This window comes from Montipora foliosa, chromosome 12 (genome assembly GCF_036669935.1).
Source record: "Montipora foliosa isolate CH-2021 chromosome 12, ASM3666993v2, whole genome shotgun sequence".
Lineage (NCBI taxonomy): Eukaryota > Metazoa > Cnidaria > Anthozoa > Scleractinia > Acroporidae > Montipora > Montipora foliosa.
Genome location: NC_090880.1, coordinates 16567088 through 16580242, shown reverse-complemented (window position 1 = coordinate 16580242; position 13155 = coordinate 16567088). Strand labels below are relative to the sequence as shown.

General features: G+C 39.9%; 2 protein-coding genes across 4 annotated transcripts in view; one reads left to right on the top strand and one right to left on the bottom strand.

Annotated features, from left to right (window-relative positions):
* Positions 1-993: 993 nt before the first annotated feature.
* Positions 994-2824, top strand: LOC137979174 (uncharacterized). The gene is made up of 3 exons (XM_068826373.1): positions 994-1174; positions 1603-1671; positions 1994-2824. Exons 1-3 carry the CDS (start codon positions 1130-1132, stop codon positions 2684-2686), a joined length of 807 nt encoding a protein of 268 aa, XP_068682474.1. The 5' UTR covers positions 994-1129; the 3' UTR covers positions 2687-2824.
* A 5240-nt stretch (positions 2825-8064) lies between these two features.
* LOC137978724 (TALPID3 protein-like) overlaps positions 8065-13155 on the bottom strand; it is a 77743-nt gene continuing 72652 nt past the window's right edge. For all 3 annotated transcript variants that reach the window (XM_068825754.1, XM_068825755.1, XM_068825756.1), the window contains 3 exons: positions 12844-13007; positions 9707-9899; positions 8065-8770 (listed from right to left, as the gene is read on the bottom strand). In XM_068825754.1, coding sequence (XP_068681855.1) covers positions 8124-8770; positions 9707-9899; positions 12844-13007 — 1004 coding nt within the window. In that variant the 3' untranslated portion in view covers positions 8065-8123. The remainder of the gene's footprint in view (positions 8771-9706; positions 9900-12843; positions 13008-13155) is intronic.

The window sequence follows — 13155 nt, the reverse complement described above, 5'->3', positions numbered from 1 at the left end:
AGCAAAACGGGAGCTTTATTTTGGTAGAATTACATTCCATTTTAAGAGCCCTTTGCTAAAAAATAAATTCATCCCGACAGCCGTAAAGAGAGGCCGTGTTTGTGTACTAACGGAGGCAGAGGCAAGAACGCCATATTTTAATTGCTGATAGGTTCAAGTAGAAGAAAACAAGGGATCTTAACTAATAGAACGGGCAAAGGAAACGATTGGTAAGGTGCTTGATGTGTATCGTGTGAACGGAAACGAAGGAACACCAACCACTTGGCATGAAATCGGCTGCGCGCCGTTTTCGCTTGCTGAAATAGATCAACACTTGCGCGCAAGAGTGGCATCAAACATACGATATACGACACTGAGTGTGAATTTCATGCAAGCCTGCCCACAAACTCCATTATTCTGTCAGCACATCTCTAGTCTTTTCAAAGGTTTGAGGAGTACACTTAAGGTACACTTAAAGTAATTTGACTGAAAATCTATTGATCACCATCTATCCGGAGTAATAACCCATCAAAGCATTGAGCGACATGATCACTGTTTTCATTGGCCGAGCTTTCCGGAGCGCGGGGTGCGGTTTTTAATAACTGCGAAAAATTTCATTAGTTTCATAAAAATATCGAACTGTTTAATTTTCACGCTTAAAAATTTACTTTCTTTTCTTTGCGCACGCCGGAATGACAGCCAAACAGTCACAGAGCTAACATTTTTTGTTTACTCAAAACACAACAAGTACTGTGAGAGGTTTTTTCATGTTTCAAATTTCTGAATTACCATACTTTTCTGCATGGGAATCCCGAACGATCGAGTTGGACTTCGAGTTCGAGTTCGAGTTGGACTTCGAGTTGGACTTCGAGTGAAGTCCAACTCGAAGTCCAACTCGAAGTCCAACTCGAAGTCCAACTCGAAGCGCAACTCGAAGTCCAACTCGAAGTCCAACTCGAAGTCCAACTCGAACTCGAACTCGAAGTCCAACTCGATGATACCTAACTCCCTTTCTGCATATAGGCAACAAGTTGTAAAGCACAGCCAAAGTGATCTGTAGCATTTTGCTTGTGAAGGTTCGGCACTCCGAGACTCGAAGTAGCACTACACTGATCGTGTCACCGTCAGTGATCTATTCGGAAAATTCGTCATGGTATTTAAGAACACAGCGGCTTTTATCGGCATCATTTTTCTCGTGAGTTACGTATTCCCAAGCACAACATTTAACTCATGATATAAGTCTTGACATTTAAGGTTTGCTTATGAAACTTTCAACTGACTTGAAACGATCGTAACCGGAGTGGAAGACGCCAGTAACTGGAAGCAAAATTAATTGTTGCATCTGTGAATTCTGTTTCCTCTGTTCGCTCAAAACGCAAAATCGAGAGTCAAACACATCTAACTAATAGCTCTGTCGTCGGCATTAATATAAGACGTTGGTCAGCTTTAATACATGTGGTACGAGGACAGACTAACAACTTAACGAAAGATTTTTCGTCGAGTGACTTTATTTCAACTCGACTTGAATATTCCATACAGATTAAGGTCTTTTGATTGTTTTGTAACCTCGTGCTAATTAAACAAATATAGAGGGTCTGAATGAAACTGTATTCTATTTTTTAGAATCTTACCATTGCTTCGACAAGTGATCAGGGACAGAAATTCAAGCGAGTTGTTACATCAAGTTGCCAGGTAAGACAAATAAAAAACAATAGATGCACATATACTTCGAAAGAGACTGAAAAACATCTTAATGGTTCATTCGAAAAGATTACTTGTAAAACTGCAATAGGCCATTCTGAAACTTGATAGTTTAACAGTTTTAGAGATAACAATACATCACTACTCCAAGATTTCCTACCACAAAGGAAAAGTAAGAACCCTTTTGGAGATCGAAATTAGATCGAAACATTTGGGGCCTTTCTGAAACTGTTTATCCATTACCGAATTTTTGTCAGTTCTCATTTGAAATGCCGATCGTTTTAATGTAACATAAGATTTTTTTCTGTTCCAGGGAGATAATTGTCCCAAGTCTTCTAACATTACGCCAGTTGTTTTCCGTGCCACATCCTGCCTGGATCACCTTATAAAAGGGGCCTCAAAATGTGGCATCTACCAACTTTATGACATCGCAGGAAACAGCTTCCCAGCTTATTGTGATCTGAAGTCCGAACCTGGTACAGCATGGACCTTGGTCATGTCTTGGAGCACCCAGTATCGCTCATTGCCCGCTTTCCAGTTTACACCATTCAAGATCGACGTTCCAGTGAACGAGAATAGCCACAACTGGAAGCTATACCGTCTGAGTTTAGCTCGAATGAGATCCCTGCAGAATCACTCCACGCACTGGCGAGCAACATGCAGTTACCCAACTTACGGCGTGGATTTCACCGACTACGTTCGCGGAACGTTGAAAAACCTCAACGTCATCGATTTCAGTGGGAATAACATATGCAAGAGAGTGGAATACATCAACATCCGGGGACACATTGGAATCCAGCAAACGGTTCCATTCTGGCAGGGGTCAAAGGTTAACGAATTTCCTCTACATACCGACAGTACATATACGACCTGCGAATTTAAGCCGAATTCTGGTTCGGTCTCCTCCGAAGACAACTTCGGGCATTACTACTACATAAACAGCAAGTTTCGCTGCACAGTAGGAGGCGATTCTAGCACGCAGTGGTGGTTCGGAGCTCACCTTTGAACTATCGACTGTCGCATCGGATCGGCAGAGAACGTCACAGTCGTACAACTTGGTTTATAATTAGAACTGTGACTAGAAGATTGCAAAGAATTTAAATTTGACAAATTTAAGAAAGGTTAATAAAGAAGATTAAAACAATTCAAAGATCTTAAATTTCTTTCAACTGAATAGCGCCTGCAAACGAAGACAAAAAAAATAGCAAGGGGTGAAAGAGGATTGGCAGTCGACAAAAACACATGACCTTGAATCGTGTAACCTTCAAATCTTTCCCTTGGAACAAAGCAAATGTGGACAAAAATAAGATCGATGCTGCACGAGCGGGAAAGTACACGAGCTACGTTACATTCAAATAAGAAAATTTCCAAAGTCAAAAAAGACCAGCTCTGAACCATAGTTAAACTCTTCAAGGCCATGAGCTTCTGCAGTTGGTTAATAGATTACCCGGGGGGGGTACTTTAGGAATGTCTGAGTGGGGATGTGCCGCTGGGACCCTGGAACCCTTAGCCTATACCAGAACTAGTTCAAACTCCCACCGATTTCCGTCTAAATATCGATACTTGACAGTTAATAATATCCAAAAGTGTTTCATGATAGCCATTTATCGACACTGTTGAGGCTGAGTTGCATAAATTTAAACTTTGCCGACTCGACCTTTTTATATTTTTGAGCGGGGATTTCTGGTTTCCTTAGTCTTGATAAAATCTTTAAGCGACTGGTCAGTTTCGTGGAAAATGATACCCTATTCTAGACCCAAACGCTCTGATTTACCCCCCCCCCCCCCCCTTCCCGGGATAGATTATCATAAAAACGTCGTATGCCCGCCGGGGAATTGGACGAGGGCCCAGTGGTGCAAAGCCTGATTTAGCCAAATAAATTCTGCGTTACTGGAGACTTTTCTTTCAATCAAGAGGGGATTCACTTGTTTCAGTTTATTTACCGATCAAAAACGTTCCACAACTTTTTTAGCCTTTCTTTTTTGAGTTAGACTTTTTTGATTTCCTTCAGCGTGATTATATATTAACAAATCGAACGTGGTTCAGCGATGTCTGTACTCTTATCGGCAACGATATTCGTCATCAACATTTTAACCACAATATTCAACGCCAAAGAAAATGATTATTTTAGAGCGTGACCAAGGTCAATAACTTTATGTTTCGTTTCCTTTTTGTTTTCGTTTTTGTTTCGTTTCTCAGAAACGAGACGGAACGTATCTATTTAGACTCAGTGAGTCGGAGTGGCCATTCAAAACAGAGTTTGTAATTGAAAATCTAAACAACTATGTGATGCAAAAACAAACTTTTGAACACTTAAACCTGAAATACCGCAAGTCACAATGTTGACAAGCACAAAAGTGAAGGAAATGCATCATAAATAGGACGTTTTGACTATCTGAATGATTTTGGGTTAGATTAAAACGATTTATTCATAATTGTTGAACAACTCAAAGTTCTTGGTTAGTATTTAATCGTGGCTTTTGAAGTGACAACTGGGCCCAGATTAGTAACGAAAATGCCTGATGATATTTATTGAAAACACAAAATTCGAATTTGTTGACTATTCTTTCTCAAGCGGGTCACATTTTTTACTCGGAATACCTGAAAGGTATCCGAGTTATAATCTGAGAGGAATTTAATTTTCTTTGCAGCAAATGGATAATAGAATTACAAGTCGGTGAAGTCATTGGCTGATTAAGATCAATGCACTACACCCCTTTGAGCAATACCTTTGATCTCCCTCTGTGACCAAACAATTGTAATAATAACAAATAAACATAGCCATTTCCGCTAGCGAGAGGCTTGAAACAGCCTCATGTCTTACAGAATTCCATGATAATCCGAATTATAACATGCAATGGAGCAACCAAAGCGATGGGTACTGTGCTAGAGCTGTGAAATCACTAGTACAGAACTTCCAGCAGCGGCATGTTGGAAATGGCCGAAATTTCTTAGTTTGTTTCAGCTGTGTTTTGGAATGAGCACCATTTGCCGATGTCAATTGTTTTCTTTTAATTAATTGATACCTTTCACGGTCTTCTTATTTATAGCTACCCTAAGCTGGAGCTCACCGACTGCATCATTCACAACACGAACCCTTGCAGCTGGATACCTGTTTTCACTGCCTTACCCACATTAATTACAAGAATGGATTTTCACATGTTTTCTGTGTTGCTACCTGTACACTAGTGTTTCACCCTCCCTTGCCTCATTGATTTCACTTGAAACCAGTATATTTGATGTCTGTTACGTTTACGGGAGGTGTCCGCTTATAGGAGGTTGAAAAAAAAAAGTGCAATAGAGGGCATATAATACACCACAACAACTTGTAATTGTGTTTCAAGGTCCAAACACGACTCTTATTGGTCAAGATGGGAAATTCAAAGACCTCAGAGCTTTGCTCTAACAGGTACATCTTTCAAAGATCCCCCTTTTCTATATAAAATTAGCTAGGGGAGGGTTTCTAAAGATTTCTCTTAGTATAAGGGCTGGTTTTGTATAAGATGCCATTTGTTCATTAGAATGTTTGAGATTGGGTTACGAAGTTCCTGAAGCGTGCGTTTAACTCAGCAAAACTTCTTATTACGGGAAAGCGGATAAACCGTGAGAGGAGCAGGATATGGAATGCATGGAATTGCCTTGCGAGTTTAAATTTCAAGGAGACAAATTTTCGTGCAACTGGCTTGAAGAAAAGTTTAAACACGAAAACTTTGATGAAATGTTATTTTAAAAAACACTAGTTGTAGGCGAAATGACTACGTTTTGTCTAGGACAGTGTGCGATTAAACCATTAAAATCAAACCCATTTCGTTAAAAAGTCTCTTGATATTGTTTACTGTCCGCTTACAGGTGGATATTTTAGACTCTGTGGACCCCGAATAGGTATGTACTATGTCCGTATCCGCTTAAGGACGGTGCCTATTATTGTTATTGCGCATACGTTTTGCGCATCTCGAGATACTCGGGTTTCCTATCGGTGATGCTTACCAATAGTGACATTTTTGCGCGGTTTAAAACTATCCGGAGAAAGTAAATCTTAGTAAGTACTCTTGGTATCCAAAAAGAAAATTGGGGGTAACCATGCATTTTTGAGATAATTAAGCTTGCATTTGAGAAAGAATGTCATACATTAATTGCGTAGTTGTAAAGGTTTTTACAAATATTATTCAAGTATCTTTGAACAATGCGTGGTTACCCCCAATTTTCTTTTTGGATTTCAATAACACTTGTTAAGATCTACATTTCCTGTATAATCATAAAACGGGGAAAAAATACCTTTTAGTAGGCACCGTCCTTAGGAGAGATGTCCGCTTACGGGAGGTTATATAATGTTTTAGAGGAGAAACCGCTTGAAACCGCCGGGACCGCAGTTTGGTGTCCGCATTTGGGAGGTGTCCGTTAGTGGAGGGAAAGTTCGACTGTAATTTTAATAATTTTAAATCAAATTTGCTCAACAATTTTCTCCAAAAAAGTGTGTGGATCGAAAAAAATGAACTTTAGCATCATGTATGCGCCACATGGTATTCCAAGTACACGCTTATAGAAGCGTCTTGTTTAGATGAGAAATGAAATCACAAAAGTATGATCTATAAGTTTCTTGCCGTTCCCGGTTTCATAAATACAATATCATTGGTTGAGAAAGACAACTAATCGTGCTGCACGCATTTTAGTAAAATAGTAAATGGTTAGCGCGTATTGGCGAGTTATAGTTGCATGCGGGAGGTTGGACTCTAGCTTCTTGAGTGCTTAGCAAATCTCCCAAGTGCAACTATAACTCGATGGTACACGCTGAACCGTTCACAATTTTTTTTTATAACGTAACCAAAACATCTTGTGACATCAGTCCTTGGTCTCCTTGGAATGCCTCTCGCTCATTAAATCATGGAGCTCGCTTTCACTTAGCTTACAAAACGCTTTGCCGGTGGTTCGAGTAAAATACTCGCTGACGGGTTAAGACATCACATTTCTAAGCTTTTTTTTGCAAAAAGCTGCGCAGACATTTTTACCTGTTTTGTGGTGGACTGGTCGATTAGTGTTGTAGTTCGAGGAAAAAGCATTGTTTTTTCCCGGCGAACGCGTCAGTGTTTTCGTCATAAGCATTCACCCATGGGCCAAAGGTAAATGGGTAACTGACCGATCAGGAGGCGCGCTTTACTTTTGTTATGTTATATAACAGCTTTGCATAACAACGACGAGAAGGCTTTAACGAAAAGGTGAGCAAACACATGCTCACGTGCGGGGATGTTGACGGCTTTTAAGACAACAAAAATCTTTTAAGGCGTTATTGAGAACAAACGAACAAATCAAATCAAAGTCGGAAAAGGTATGTAGACTATTATGTAATTTTGGAGGCGAAATCACCACGACTGACATTTTCTGCAATTGTTTGTTTGTTCGGTCTTCCTACGTAGGAAGTCATAAATTTACTTCTCTTGCAAGTTTCTCAAGCTTTCTGGCCGTTTAGGACAACTTTCAAACGCAAAAAAGTGGTCTCTGTGGTAAGACGGTGGCAAGAGGAGTTGCTATTTTGTACATTCATTTTGTACTGCCCATAAGATGAAGCTAAACCCTCGGAAGTGTAATGAAATGCTGATAAATTTTATGGAGTACCCGAACTCTGTAATTCCAGCTATTTGTATTGGAAATCACCAGCTCGAACGTGTCTCATCTTTTAAATTACTTGGTGTTAAAATCAGAGACGATCTTAAATGGAATGACCACATAAACTATATTTATTGTAAGGCCGCCAAACGTTTATATACCCTAAGAGTGCTTAAAAGAGCTGGTGTAGCGAATAGCAATATTTTAAATATTTATAAGTGCTGTGTCAGATCCATTTTGGAATATGCCGTGGCTGCTTGGCAAGACATCCCTGAATATTTGTCATTTAAATTAGAATCTATACAAAGGAGACCCCTTAAGGTAATACTCCCGGGTGTTGGTTATAAGGAAGTCCTGACCATATCCGGCCTTCCAAGTCTAGAAGTCAGGCGAGAAACATTAAGTAGGAAGTTCATTGCGACGTGGAAACTCCGCCCTCAGGCTAATGTTTATAATGTTCCTTACAATCTTAGATCTGGGAGTGAAAAGTCCGTTCTCCAGGAGGCAAGAACCAAGAGAGCTAATGATTTTATAACTTTTAGATTTCTAGATTAATTATTATGTAGATTTTACATTAGTATACCTTAATTATTTTAAATAGTTTTGTAAATGATACCGCTTGATAATTCAGTTTATACATAGTTCTAACTGCAAAGAGTGGATTAAACGATATATATATTTGTCCAACATTGTGCATGACAATAAGCACAAACAAAGACAGTTGTCACGGAGAACGACCAGAGACCGTTTCTTTAATATTATTCAAGAGACGCTTGGACTAACTTTGATATTTCCAGAGAACACACTTTTATTACAAATAAACTTCACTGCGAGTGAAAAAGTCAAAAATCTCCTCCAGAGATTGATGACACGTCACCAAAAGTATCCTGATCAACAGAAAGCTGCGCATCACTTGCGATTACGCTTTCTTCGTAGGCACTGTTATCAGCGGATGGCAAAGTGACTTGGATTTTAGCTGGCATCTGCTGAGCGTCAGACTCCTTTTTGGCACCTTCAACTACCTTTAGTTTTCTTTCCTTGAGGATCAACTCGCTTGGAGGATGATCTGTGTTAACTTTCTCTTTAAAATCAGGAGCCGGGGTATAAGCGCCTTCTGTGGGCCTTTCAACGGAGTATGTTTTCTGTGAACTTGTCTCTGAAGTTTGCCCATCCTTATTTTCAACGGAAATTATCGTCACTTTTGCACGCTGTTGCTGCCTTTGTGCCGTTGTGCCTGCCATGGGAGAGGATGAGTCTGAACCGAGGGCTCTTGGTAACAAATCCGATGCGTGGAGAGAACGATCGTCGTGACTCCGGTCTTCGTCGGAAAACTTTGCATCAGGTTTAGCAATGGTAGTAACTTTATCCATTTTTGAATCTTTGGAATCATCGCCCAATGAAGGTTTTCCCAGAAGGGGTGGTGGCTGATTCCTCGAAATACCCGAAGGTTCCCACACTACCACCTCCCCCGGCGAGAGTTTCCCTGCCACTGAAAGGAATGGTAATGGTAACTATTTATACATGGTAAATCCTTCAGCAAACATTATAAAATAATTTTAGATTAACTAAGTATCCCTAACTAAACTAAGTAACCTAAAATACTAGATACTAAAAGCTGCTTTACAAGGATGCCGTGTTAAAAAGTCATTCAAAAATGTGGTGACGTAGTTTAAGTTTAAAATCATGTAAAGACGTTGCTGCACGAAGATCACTGAATTCTTGGGTTTCACTCACGAGATCAACAGCCATGTTTTTCAACGAAAACAAAAGAAGACGTTAGCATACTAATAGCTTTCAATTCCCGGAGGATTGGATCGGGACACCAACATGGCCACCATTTTATTGTTTGGGGACACCAACATGGCGGCCGTGACGTCATGTGAAACCCAAGAATAGGCTATTCCACAACCTGGCTTTGCTGTAAGAGAAACTCTTCTTCAAATAATTGGTGCGGGGCTGCGGAAGAGCCAGTTTATTTTTAGTATTCCTTAATCGATATGATGTTATGTCGTTTCGAAACACAAATCTATGACTCAGATACTCAGGGGTCATCTCATGTAAAGATTTATACATCATAACAGCAGATGATTCCAATCTTTGAAACAAGGATAGAAAAGAAAAGGACGATGCTTTGTCTAAAATTAAATAAGGCTACCGTAAATCCTCTATTAAGCCCCCCGGGGGCTTATTTATTTCAAGCATGTTTGACGGATGAGGGCTTATTTGAGAGGGACGCTTCTTTAGCGAAGCGCATAACCGGTAACAAAAAAAGAAACGAAGGAAGAAACAGACCAGATTTACGGTTCCCTAATTGCTGTTTTGGATCAAAGACAATGACAGTCTGGAGATATGGAGATTTGGGTGATATCATACCAGTTGTACAAGTTGTACAAGAACTTAACAGACGATAAGAATATCTTGGTACCTATTTCACCCGGTTCTCTTTCGTCGTTTTTTCCTTCACCGTCATTACGCATTCGCAGAGGCCCTATTGTCTCGTTTGCTTCACTGCCACTGCTGTCTGCTGGAGGCCTGTAATTCTGGATACGACTGAGCAATACAGCCATTGGATCTCGAAGTTTGATTTCGCCCGGTTCTCTGTCATCAGTGATAGAATCCTGGAAGAGCAGAACAGTTAGCTCAAAAACATTTCATATCGAGTATATTCGTATAGTAACAGTGAACTTCGCTATAAAGCTATTTCACAGTCACTCCAATTAAAGATTCTGAAGGGAAGAATTCACACAAAGTACAGCAAGGTGAAATTCTCTGTGGAAGAAGGGCATTCTGAGGAAGCACTTCGATGAAATTAAGACTGATTAGATTCAAGAGGAGTGCACTTGGATACGAAGTTACCTCACGGGCGCTTAACTTAAATCTGAAAAAAAGCAATGAAAATGAAACAAAACAAGGTTAAAAACACCAACTGATAGGAGAAAACTGGTTGGCTATCAACAAAGAATTGAAATATGGAGCTCCAGAAACACACGCACCTTGCATACGTGTAGCCGTACCAACCCCATGAGGTAAACAGGAGGAAGAAGTTCCCTCCCACCCGTTTTTCCTCGGGGAAAGCCCTTCCACATCCTGTACCACTGGACGTCCTAATTATGTAGTAAGAGCAAATGTCGGATCAGGTTTCTTTTGTAGGGCCTTTTGTGGTATCCGAAATAAGGAAGATCGAGGACATTGTTAGGACCTGAATGCTGCGATGGTAAAAATGAGCGAAGCGAAACCTGGTTCACTAATTCCGTTGTCATAAAAACCCAAAATAATAAATCGTAATAAAAAGAAGAAAATCGACCAGCCATCTTGTTTTTGTTTGTGTGCAAAGCTACCACGCGTTCAAAAATCACACACTGCGCGCGCGATCGACTTACAAGTCAAGTCGGAATAATCTGATACCATACAGATTCTTCAGACTGTAGGTTCCACCGTTTCCCTGAATTCACCATTTTTTTGTTTGTTTGTTGGATATGCTAATCCAAGCTGCTGAATCGATAACGTTAGATTTGAAATTATTACCAAGATGGCAAAAAGAGCTAGGATCTATAATTTCAAGTAAGAAAACTATATGTTTCACTCCGAACCTGTCGATTCCAAGAATAATTAACAATTAGTCCACGAGCGCGCGTTGGATATGAGATGATAGATAGCCAACCTGCCCGCAGCGCCGAGTTAGCTATAATCATTTCATATGCAACAAGCGCAAGTGGGATAATTGTTTTATCAAAAAGGCCCACAAATTATGGATAAATGTTCCCTGCGTTAATTTGTAAGTCTATGAATAGCCGAATGGTAGAAAATTTCCAAAAACTTTACCATAGATTGGATAAACTGGGAAAGAAAATACTAGAAGATACGACAACGCGGCAACTTGCAATTTTGATTAACAAAATAACTCGTCATCTTTCCCCCTCTTGTTTAAGAAATAAATTTAAGAAGTTTCAGACGTTAACTCTCGCAACCTAAGAAATTCATCACTCAACCTGTATATTCCTAAACCTCTTTTAGAGATAGGAAAACATAGCCTTCAGTACAGAGGATCGGTCCTCTGGAAAAAAAACTCCCTGTAGAGGCAAGGGAAGTCTTCAGGAATGTCTGAATTTTTTCGCAGCATACTTGTTACACAGTGAAAATTTCAGCGGCATCATTATAATTTTTATTTTTAGTCTTGGAGTTATTATATACAACGTTCTGTATAGAGTAGTCACTTTAAGCAACATTTTTGTTATTTCCTCTTGTAATAGACCATATTCGTATTCTCAGTATTGGACTGGAACTAGCTTGCAATGGAGGCTAATGCGGGGGAATATATTAAAAAGTATTTGCATTTGAAAAGATTCCCCCGCATTAGCCTCCATTGCAAGCTAGCTCCAGTCCAATACCGAGAATACGAATATAGTATATTATAGCGAAGTTTATTAATATGCCAACCAGAACCTAACTGGCTGTTAAAACAATGACTTCTTTTGTTCCGTGGTTGGCAAATTTGAATATCAAAAAAAATGTGACGTGAATGTCTGTAAACAAGAAATACCGCTATAAATAGTACTGTATTGATTAATTCTCGTGTCAGGAGCCTTCCTCCGAATTGAATTCTTGACAGCTCTAGTTATGTTTAGAAACATTTTCCCGGGAAACAGCGTTTACCTGGTTACGGTTAGACAATCAGTGCAAATGCGGATAAATTAACTTTGGCTGAAACATAGCGGACAGACAGGAATCGGAAAGCTCAAACCCAGAGAAAGAAAATAGATGGATTCCTCAACTCTAGTAACTTGTCCTCTTGAGAAAGCCCATGATGCCAATTTCTCCATTTTATCTTCCTTCAGAGAGTTTGAGGCTGTTTGGTTCGCTTTCCGGGTCCTTTTTAGCCGTGCCCGCGCTTCGTTTCTTCGGACGAGAATCCTTCGGATTAGTCGCTTCTTTCTGTACATCACTTTCTTCGCTACTTTCTATCTAAGATTCATCATTACTCTTACAGTCGTCACCTGAATACCATTTATCGGTATCTCATTCGCTACTTTCTACCTCTGAATTAGAGCTTTCCAATTCCCGTCTGTCCGCCATGTTTCAGCCAGAGCTAATTTATGCGAAATTGTAAATGCGTAATTGACAGCACTGATTGGCTAACCGTAACCAAGGAAACGCTGTTTCACGGGAAAGTGTTCCCAAAAATAAATAGGTCTATGAAAAAGCCCGATCCACAAGGTAAAAGGGGAGAGGAAGGTTCCTGATGGGCTCCTGTCATGTAATATATTTTAAACTCACGACTCATTGGAACATCACTCCCGTGAAAGTGATATTGTGATTAAATAAAGGTGGTAGTGGTAGTGGTAGTAGTAGTAGTAGTAGTAGTAGTAGTAGTAGTAGTAGTAGTAGTAGTAGTAGTAGTAGTAGTAGTAGTAGTAGTAGTAGTAGCGCATTTTCTGTTTACTAATCAACCAGAGGTATGTAATTCTCGAAACGACGTTAGTGGACTTTGAACCGGAAATAGGCAGGGTAAAGGCTACTCGTAGCCTGTTGTTTTAATATTCTTATTTATGCTAATAATATTACCTCTTTGATGCTTTCAGTGTCTCGCAGAGTACTGGCCAGGCTAACCTGGTGAGGCGAATCACTACTGCTATTGTGATTTCGGTTACCGTGGTCATGGCTTTTTCGTCTATCCCCTTGATGTAATATGCCCCTGACAGCGTCTTTCACGAGTTCATTGCGACTGTCTAAGAAAAAAGGAAAATTTTAGTTCTTCCTTGACGGAAACTAGATGTGAAACCTCCAAAAACATCGTATTCCATGCCTTAAAGTGACCCTCACCTAATATATGTTTTTCGTTCAGCTTTTTTTTTTTCAGTTTTGGTGGGAAAAAAA

Excerpts from the sequence above, each read along its gene's own strand:
- LOC137979174 (XM_068826373.1), top strand. The coding sequence starts at position 1,130 with ATGGTATTTAAGAACACAGCGGCTTTTATCGGCATCATTTTTCTC. Across the intron at positions 1,175-1,602 it reads TTATCGGCATCATTTTTCTC|AATCTTACCATTGCTTCGAC; the intron begins GTGAGTTACGTA and ends TCTATTTTTTAG. Across the intron at positions 1,672-1,993 it reads TTGTTACATCAAGTTGCCAG|GGAGATAATTGTCCCAAGTC; the intron begins GTAAGACAAATA and ends TTTCTGTTCCAG.